At 48.5% G+C, this 9,690-nt stretch overlaps 1 protein-coding gene across 1 annotated transcript; it reads left to right on the plus strand.

The window, feature by feature from the left end:
• The first annotated feature begins 66 nt into the window (after positions 1–66).
• On the plus strand, positions 67–9,685 carry NUDC (nuclear distribution C, dynein complex regulator). The gene is made up of 9 exons (XM_019512491.1): positions 67–205; positions 2,421–2,498; positions 5,017–5,220; positions 5,609–5,695; positions 6,085–6,198; positions 6,623–6,817; positions 7,228–7,311; positions 7,892–8,010; positions 9,342–9,685. The coding sequence occupies exons 1-9, from the start codon at positions 110–112 to the stop codon at positions 9,391–9,393; spliced, it is 1,029 nt and encodes a 342-aa protein (XP_019368036.1). The 5' UTR covers positions 67–109; the 3' UTR covers positions 9,394–9,685.
• The last annotated feature ends 5 nt before the right edge of the window (positions 9,686–9,690 follow it).

The following is a 9,690-nucleotide window of genomic DNA, read 5'->3' on the forward strand; positions in this document are numbered from 1 at the left end:
CGCGGCGGCGGCCAATCAACGAGAGGGAGGAATACGGCACGACGATTGGTGGGGGGGTGTCCGTTTCCGGTTCCGGGTGAGGGGTCGCGGGCAGTGGTTGCGGATCGCCATGGGGCTGAGCGCGGAGGAGGCGGCGGAGCAGGAGGACCGCTTCGATGGCATGCTCCTGGCCATGGCGCAGCAGCACCAGGGCGGCGTGCGGGAGGTAGCGCCGGCTGGCCGGCCGGGGGGGGTGCTGCCTGGGACCCCGGCCCCACACACGGGGGCGGGGGTCTTCCTTTTTGTCTTCCTCTTGCAGCCTCCAGTGTTTCAGGTCTAGGCCGTGCCTCTCGCTTCGGGGCTTGATGGCACCTGATGCCCCTTTCCACCAAGAACGTGTCCGCTCCCTTGCTGAACCTGGCAGGACAGTTCAGCACGTGGACATTGAACTTTTCTGTAGATTTCGTAGACTATGAGGGTTGAAAGGAGCTGGGGGGGTCACATCTAGTCCGAACCCCCTGCTTCCAGCAGGACCAGCCCCAGCTACGGTATCCCAGCCGAGGCTTGGTCTACCCACATCTTAAAACCCCCCAGAGATGGAGAGTCCACCACCTCGCTGGGTAAACAGTTCTAGTGCTTCACCGTGCTCCTCATGAGAGCGTTTCCCCCAATATTTAACCTCAGCTTCCCTGCTGCAGCTTGAGCCCATTGTTCCTTGTTCTGTCTGAGGACAGTCCAGCTTTGCGCCCATCGTGGTACAAGCACTGGCATTCTCCTGAGGGGACTCATCAGCCAACGGTTTTGCCAGCTGCTCATTGACTCGCCGGTAGATGGCTAGCTGTACTACCAGCTACTTTTACAGGCGTTCGAGTAACGCAGTCTCAATCCCTCTGCTGCCAAACATGTTGTTTTAATGGGTTCTCTCAGAAGTATAAAGCACTGACTCATGCTCCAGTCAAGTGAGTAAAGCAGAGGTTCCCAACCTCCAGGTCGCAGAGGGCCGACTGCCAGTCCACAGGAGGGTTGGCTGCTGGACTGGAAGTCTGGAAGTGACCAGCGTACTGTGGACTGGCAGCCAATCCTCTTTTTAGACTGAGTCTAAAAAAGGGTTGGCTGTCGCTCCTCAGTATGCCAGTCACTTCCGGTCCGTGGTTTGCTGGTCCGGAGTCTAAAAAGGTTGGGAACCCCTGGAGTAAAGCACCTGAACATAAGAAGGGGTGCTCTAACGTTCTTGTCTGTGAAATGGGGACAAAGGCATCAACCTTTGCGAAGTGCCATGGGATTTGTGCATGAAGAGTGTGGTAGAAGCTCGCTCTTCTTAAAGATCCAGAGGCCTTAAGCAGCTTGGACCCCATCTTCCTGGGTCATTTTAGGAGCACTGAACATTCATGACAGTGCCGTGCTGACTGCCCTTCCAGTGTTTGCCAGCAGTCAGTGCATCCCTTAACATTGCAAGTGTTTTCTTCTATTAACTCCCTGCACTTAAAGGAGGCATCTGTGGTTGCGCTGGGAAAGCATTCACACTTAAATGGGTTGTTACGTTAATTATTAATGTGGCGCCATTGGCGTTTGGGGGCTGGACAGCTATCCAAGAAAGGCGAGGGTCTCGCCTCGTGCTGCAGTTCAGGTAAAATCCAGGCTGATGGATGAAAAGCTTGCTGGCTGAGTAGCAGTGTGGCTGGTGGCTTGTTTTCCACTCGGATCCCTGAGGCCTGTCCATGCTCTGGCCGTAGCTGTGGTGCAAAAAAACTGTGTTTGGAAAAAAAAATGCAATTTCTCTGGCCCCTATAGAAGGGGTTTCTTTGCTGCTGATCCTCCCAATCAAACGGTTGCTGTGGTGACTGGTACACAGTGCTTCAAGCAACCTAGGAGTATAAGGTATAGGAAGGCTAAGTCATTGTGGTTCTTGGGAATGAGTCTCTGCCCACATTGGCTATGGAAACTAATAGCAACACTATTTATACCAGCATTGCACTGCTTCCAGCTGAGGTGTGGGCAGAGACGATCTTGGTGAGCACCATGTGCTCTGCTGTCTAATCTAATATAGTCTGTCAGAGCCAACTGATAAAAGTGGTTCTTTGTCTTCGCGTCCCATATATCTGGACCGGTATACAATGCTGTTCTTTAGTTGTGCCATGTTCAAGCTGCTACTTCTCTCTGTTTCTGTGGACTCCCTGTGAAAAGTAATTAGATGAAAAGGCCAAAAATGCTCCACCAAATTTTGGAGTGACCATGTAAAAATTCTGCTAGATCAGCTACTTAGAAGTAAGAACAAGGAAGTGAGAAGTTGTTCTCTTGGCTACCTGCTGAATGAAGACTTGCTCATCGCAATACTGCTAAGATCTAGATTTGCTCCTTTTCCTTGTAGGCTTTCTTTTGCAGCTCAAACTCTTTAATTCAGGTCTCTTGAAGTTACCTGTCTTGTGTTTTTCTTTTTCCAGCTTGTTAACACGTTCTTCAGTTTCCTGAGACGGAAAACAGATTTCTTCACAGGTGGAGAAGACGGAGTGGCAGAGAAGGTAAAAAACAAAAAATCCTTCCCCCTCACAAACCCTTATGTTTTATTTTTATATGCTCGGGCCAGCTGTTCACATCAAGATGCTTCCTGCCTCTGGCAGACATCTGACCTTTGTGCCACAAAGTGCTTTCTTCCTGTTGCCATGTGGTATCTTCAAACTATGCCTAATGTTTGTGATGCTGCAGAAATATACCAGTGAAACAAGGTAGGAGTGAGCTGCCCTTGTCCGTGGCTGAGCTTGTTTGCCTGTTGAATAAAATCAATGGTGAAGGTTTTTGTCACGCTGTGGCCAAAGGGTTGTTTGAAAAGCAAGCCTGCCAGACACACTGACTTAACGGTGACAGACACCGCAGGATCGATAACCCTAGTTTACCTTATTTGTTCATCTTAGAAAAGCACAAAGTCTGTCTCCCTGCCCGTGCAGCTTCCCCGTACCTCTGAGTGCAGGACTGATACAATCTAAATGTGTTGGGGCACTGGAGCTGGTCAAAATGAGGAAAAGCCAGCAGTATGTGATACACACTTGATGCTTTACAGCCCCACCAGTGGGTGACTTCAGAACAGAGCTTAGGAAATGCTGCCGTGTCATATGTAGAGGGAAAGATTACAATTGCCGGTGCTGCGTAGAATGTACCTGCTGCCTAACCTGCAAGGGGAGGGAGGTGGGGAGGGGAAACCCCAACACAGTGCTAGGGTGAATATGAGTGAAATCTGTAAAAGAGCTGCAAGAGTTTTTTTTAGGGACAAATCTTCCTCCATCTCACAGGGACAAGCATATATGTGTAGAATCAGTGTGTGAGGATGATTAGCACTGTATTTAGAGCTTCTGCTGATTGGCACTCCAGATCATAAGCAAGAGGAGCTTTAAGGAATTGGCTAGAGGCAGGGACTGACTGTCAGGATTCCTGGCTTCTTCTGTGCACTACATAGGAGGGAGTGGCTCCCTGCCCCAGTGCCCCCTCTGTAATTGGACTAGAATTCTCCATGGTACTGTTTTTTTGTAAAGTGTTTTGTGAACCTCTGAAGGAAGGACACTGAATACAAGCCCTTGCTGATTGTGTCTTTGTCAACACAGTCCTTCAGCTAGAGCTTCAAGAAGCCATTTATTCTCTCCCACTCCCCATTTCCCCTTTGTAACTCTTAACACAGCCCCTTGGGCCTGAAACATTTAATTAAATCTAGCAGGAGGGAAACCACCAGGCTGAACTACCTTTTGAGACTGGGGGAAGATTGTGGAAGGACTCCTATCCCCTTCCATTCTCCTGCCAACATGATGGACCTGCCTGGTATTTTTATGGCTCTTCGGAGACTTGCTTGTTCTCCCAAGTTTGTAGGCAAAGGCTTCATAATCTCTTCTTCATCCTTGCAGTCTGCAGTCAGTGCTGTAACTAGCTGGGGGTTTGATTATGTAAGCTGCTCTGGGATAGTTCATCGTGAAAGGGGTTGATCATGTCCTTGGAACTTCTTTGAATTAATATATTACTCCTTGGCATAAGAGATCTTCTTTTCCCTCTCATCTGGCTCCTGACCCTGGATAGTCTCCTTCCTGTGGAAGTATTACCTTGATGCCTGTAGGAAGACTGAGTTTCACTACGTGCTGTCTTGCACGGTACCTGTGGTATTATCAATAGCTGGGTTATTGCTCCAGGTTGGCCTCTTGCCTGTTTACTCAGCTCTGCCTCTGAACGCTACAGCCCTTTACATTGTAGACTTCGATATTCTGCCTTTTGCAGCTGTACCTAAGTCCTTGCAATACAAGAGACTTGAGATTGCTTGGAGAGAAGATTATATATGAATTTATTCCTCAGTGATATCATTCATCTTTCAGCTGCCTCTCCTAGAAATTATCATGAGGGGATTTACAGAATGGACTGAACATACATTCTCTAACACATGGGGAAAGTTCAGGCTGACATGGCCTTCCTTAATGTACCTGGCTTGTGTCTGCATCCAGTTCATAAAAGCATGTTTCACTTGCATGACTTCTTCCATCTGGAGTTGTCAAAGGACTTGACAAGTCTGGCAGTTATCAAAGCCTTATGAGTCCCCTGATGAGTTAGGGTTGTGTTATCCTCCTGCAGAGGAGTGAGGCACAGAGACCACATGAATAGTTCAAGATGCTACAATGAATTTCTGGCCCAGACCTGGGTCCAGAGCATCACCCTGCCACGTCCATCTGTGAACTGCAGTGGTTATACTCTGTCTGGTCTATCATAGGGTTTTGCATTCATTTTGCCCTGGTGTGAGTATGTGCACCACAGGAGTCTTTACTTCCTGGACTGGATAGTGTGCTCTGCGTAAGTAAGACTGGTCAGGGAGTAAGCCTTGGACACTGATGAGTTTTCCCAAATATTCTATCAAATACTGGGGGGGGGGGAGGAAGGCAATAGCCTCACATCGGTACTGCTGAGGAACAGGTATTTGCCATGCAGCTGCGGGGGTGGGAGCTGACTATCACCAGCCCCCGTTTGGGTGCCTCTTTAAAAGTCAGCAGTCCCTGAGGGGGTCTTTGTTTTCAGCTTATCACAGATACTTTCAACCACCACAACAAGCTGGCGCAGAAGGAGCAGAAGGAGAAAAAAGCCCAACAGGAAGTTGAACGTCGCGAGAAGGCAGAACGGGCTGCGAAACTTGCCAAAGAAGTAAAGCAGGAAGCCAACGAGCCAAAAATCAAAGAGCTTACAGAGGAGGAGGCGGAAAGGTTGCAACTGGAACTCGACCAGGTGACAGCTGCAGCATGTGTGGGTTGCCATCTGTATTGTAAGAGCTTATCTGGGGCTAGAGTCTGCTCAGTTGTCTACGTGCAGCCCCATGAGAAATGACTGTTATCATTCTGTCAGAAGCTTTGTTCTTATACAGATATCGGGGACAGGGAGGGGAATGAGCCTTTTGAATGCTAAGGCTTTCATTTTACAAAGTGCACTGAGGGCTGGAAACCCTTTAGCTCTAGTTTCACGTGGCTCTGAGTCATGTACAACCCTGCTGCTTTATCTCGAGAAGGAAACGGGGCCACCTAGTGCTGCAATTCTAAACAACGCTTAGTGCCACAGACCTCATCAGCTGACCAGTCATTCTGTGGGGTGGGGGTGGTGTCTTTCTTTTTTTAAATAGAAAAAAGAGAGAAAAGAAGAAGAGAATAACAATGTCTCTACAAAACCCTCTGAGCATGAAACAGACTCTCCAGATTCTAGCAAACAGGTAATGTATCCACAGAGAAGCATCTCTATGCTGGGTGGTGGGGGAAAGGAGGTGGGTCAGAGCCTGATCAGCATTGAGGTGGCCTGGGTGAGTTGTGCCATCCAAGGGGTTGCTCCGTTGCTTTTGTTGTAAGAGCGGGTGTTGGAGATCCTTACTGACTGCCATCCGCACTCCCTGTCTGCTTGGCACAGTGCAAGAGACATCCAGGAATGTTTAAACCTGGTGTAATGGAAACTTCTGCTTTCACATTTGGGGCTGGATCTCGGGGGAGCGTGTGGGCCAGCAAATGCGGTACTGACCCCTGTGTGAACGTAAAGGGATGATGTTAGTAGTGGAAGGTATAGGCAGGCTCAGCAACCTCTTCGCTGACGCTGAAATTTTCTGATCAGGAGTCGGAGGAAGAGGAAGAAGATGAGAAGGATAAAGGGAAAATGAAACCGAACTCCGGGAATGGGGCTGACCTTCCAAACTACAGGTGGACACAGACCCTTTCTGAGCTGGATGTAAGTGCTGCTTCCACTCGGGGCTATGAGGAACTGTAGCCTGGATACCTGAGGGCAGATACCGCTATGAACTGTGAAGCTGTTGCTCAAAGGCAAGGCAGCTAGCTCAGACAGCAGTTAATAACTGTGCCCAGCTGTAGCACGCCCATGGCACGGTGAGGACATGATAGCTAAGCAAGAGCTTCTTGCCAGCCTCGCCTCTACCTTCCTTTATTTTCTAAGATAGGATCTTGGTGAAGTGTTACACCTCTACTGTGACGTCGTCTTCAAGCATGTTGGGCACCGTGTTGACAAATTTCTGCCTTCCTTTTCACTCCCACAAAGAGCCTCTCTTACCTCATGTGCCTCTAGTGGGGTAGATTGTCTTAAAGCAGCAGCACAGAGGGAGAAACCCCCTCCTCACACCTGGCTTTCTCTTGCCCAGCTGGCAGTCCCATTCAAGGTGAACTTCCGGCTGAAGGGGAAAGATGTGATTGTGGACATCCAAAGACGGCATCTGAAACTGGGCTTGAAAGGTCACCCCCCTGTAATTGATGGAGACCTCTACAATGAAGTGAAGGTGGAGGAGAGCTCTTGGCTGATTGAAGATGGGAAAACAGTCACTGTGCACCTGGAGAAGGTACATCAGGGTGAAAGGGACTTGGGATTTAGGTTTTTAGTGACTACATCAGGTCCGGTGATGATGAAGGCCCAACATAAACATACCAGAGCTGGGGTCCACGGAAACGTATGTGGTGCCTGCTAGCAGGTTCTGTTGATGTTGGTATCCTTTTTGTATCCCTTCTGTTGATAGTATAAGTCATGGTTAGACCCTGCTTCTTGCAGCCTTGCCAGCAGTGGAAATCGCTGCTAGTTGGTGCTAACTCACAGTGGCTGGGAATGGGGAAGTCTCTTTCTATCCAGGCTTTCTTGGGGCTATTGTCAAAACACTAGGGTTCTTCTAGAGAGACTTGCTTCTCTCTATATGAGCATATTCAGAGAAACAGTTGTATTTGTGATGTGTTCTTTACTGCATTCTCTTGCCTTCAGATCAATAAGATGGAATGGTGGAATAAGCTTGTCTCCACGGATCCAGAAATTAACACCAAGAAAATCAACCCAGAGAACTCAAAGGTAAAACTGCATCTGTCCTCTCTTTGACCTTTGCTGATCAAGGTGCACGTGTGTGAGACTTGAGAAAAAGGTGTGCATCTTTGTTCTTATGACTTGGTCTTAACCTGTATCACTGTAGGCACGCCACTAGCTATAAAGGCTATATGCACTGTATCCACTGAGTGTTCTCCTGGGAGAATGCAAAGAGGGACACAGACCCACCCTGAATCCTTGGGAAACCGTTCTTCTGTGTTGCTGTGGCTGAATGTTTTGAGACTGTGTATAGTATGTGACTGGGGGGTGGCTGTACTACAAGCAGAAGAATTCAAAAGTATGCAATTGCTTTGGCTACTTTAAAGAAGATGGCAGTAGAAATGTAGTGTGTGAGTCCACCATGCAATCTGAATGGAACAGAACTACTGCAGTGGAATTAAGGTTAGCTTTCATAATAGCATATCTGCAGTTTGCTTGTTGTCTTGCTTTTAAAGGATCTGCGTTCTCCTAAAAGTTTTACTGCAGTGTAATCCACTGTAACCTGCAGTTATGCATGAACACCAAGGGGACTGGTGTTTCCTTTATAACAGAATTGCCTTGGTTTTAGTTATCAGACCTGGACAGTGAAACTCGCAGCATGGTAGAGAAGATGATGTATGACCAACGACAGAAGTCCATGGGGCTCCCAACATCGGATGAACAGAAGAAGCAGGACATACTGAAAAAGTATGTAGAGCCAGTCTCTTCTGAGAGTACTCCCATCCTCAAACACCTTGCGCATCATAGCATACATAGGAGGGAGAAGAATGATTGACTGGACCTGAGATTTTTTTTCTAACCCTCACTGTGGAAGGCTGAATCACTGACACTAGACTTAGGTTAACAAGAGACAGCAGTAGAAAATTCTACTCAATTATTCTGGGGACAGCCTTGACCTAAGGTTGGTTTCAAGTCCAGGGGGCAAGATGAAGTCAGTGGCGTCGGGGCTGGAGGCTCCATCTCCAATGAACTTTAATATGATCTCAATGGTTCCTTAATCTCCCTCTATCCAGTAGCCCAGATAATCTCTCCTCCTCCCTTCCCACATCCAGTCTTGGTTGTCTCCAGGCCAATAGCTCTTTTATGTCTTTATAGCTCTGTTTAGTGTAACTGCACCTTGGCAGGAAAATTACTCGCCGAACTCCAAGGCCATGTAGGGTGAGCATCACAGCTGCTGGGCCTGGCAGTGGGGTAACTATGGGTCATGCAGCTTTCCCCTTGTATGAACATAACTGCTTTTTGCCTCCAGGGTGAAACAAGGATTAGTGTAGTAGGGTCATCCCCTATAGGTTCTCTTTCCTGGGCTTATTTCCACAGGTTCAGCCACTATTGGTAGAGTGGTTTCCAGCTTTGTTCTAGGTCAGGGCTGCAGGAGCTTGTTCAAGTTGAAAGCCTGCTGTGGGGACACAGCGTGCGTTCTCAGCAAGCAGTCACCTAGTTTGCCAGAAGAGCAGTTGGTCTGGCCTGACAGAGCAGTGTTTCTCTGACCATCACAGCAGCAGAGGTGTCCCTGACCACCTCAGTACCATGCAAGAATGCAGTTATGATCTAAGCATAGATCATAACCTCCCCTATGTCCTACAGTCAACATTCCAGCTGCTACGTGTCTGTCCTGGAGGTAATAGTTACCAAGGGCACGTCTGATAATTAATAACTGCTAGCTGTTTACACCTGTTAGCCTTGATAGCAGGGTAATATCGTGTTACTGACAGAGGATTGAAGGAAAGAGGATAATGTCACTTCTGGAGTTTCCCTGTGCAAGTCAGAATGGATAATGAGACCCACAGGCTAGCGAAAGGGAGGCCCAAGGACACTGAAAGTAGTAAGACATCACTGTCTCCTTTATTGGACACCCCTGCCATGTGGATAATGGGACTAACACTGAACCCAGGGGTTGGTTGTGCACAGACATTGATGGGACAGTGCCTAGGTAACATTGAGCTTTCTGTAGTCAGTCCACAGCGTCCCGTTGCACGTGTACTGCCTTGTTCGTGACGCCTTTCCTTTTGCTCCTGCAGGTTCATGGAACAACACCCAGAAATGGACTTCTCAAAGGCTAAATTCAACTGAGCTCCTCTTCTTTCCCCTTTTTCTTCAGCCAATCCACTGAGTGGGGGCAGGATGCTTATCAGCAGATGGGGCACCTGCCTTGGGTGAATAAACACTCCCCACACCTTCTCTCCCCCACCCTCTCCCCAACCCAGCTTGCTGTGGAAACAGCTTCATGAGTGTCATCTCCTCACTTGTCATCTCTCCAGCAAAACACAAGGCTCAGTTTGAAGTACCAGTGTCTAGCAGTTGCATAGTCTATGGGAGCATGTTACCCAGGTAGGGAGGACCTTGTTGTGCTGGGGGGCGGGGGTAGGG

This window comes from Gavialis gangeticus, unplaced genomic scaffold, assembly GCF_001723915.1.
Source record: "Gavialis gangeticus isolate Ggan-Ray unplaced genomic scaffold, GavGan_comp1, whole genome shotgun sequence".
Lineage (NCBI taxonomy): Eukaryota > Metazoa > Chordata > Crocodylia > Gavialidae > Gavialis > Gavialis gangeticus.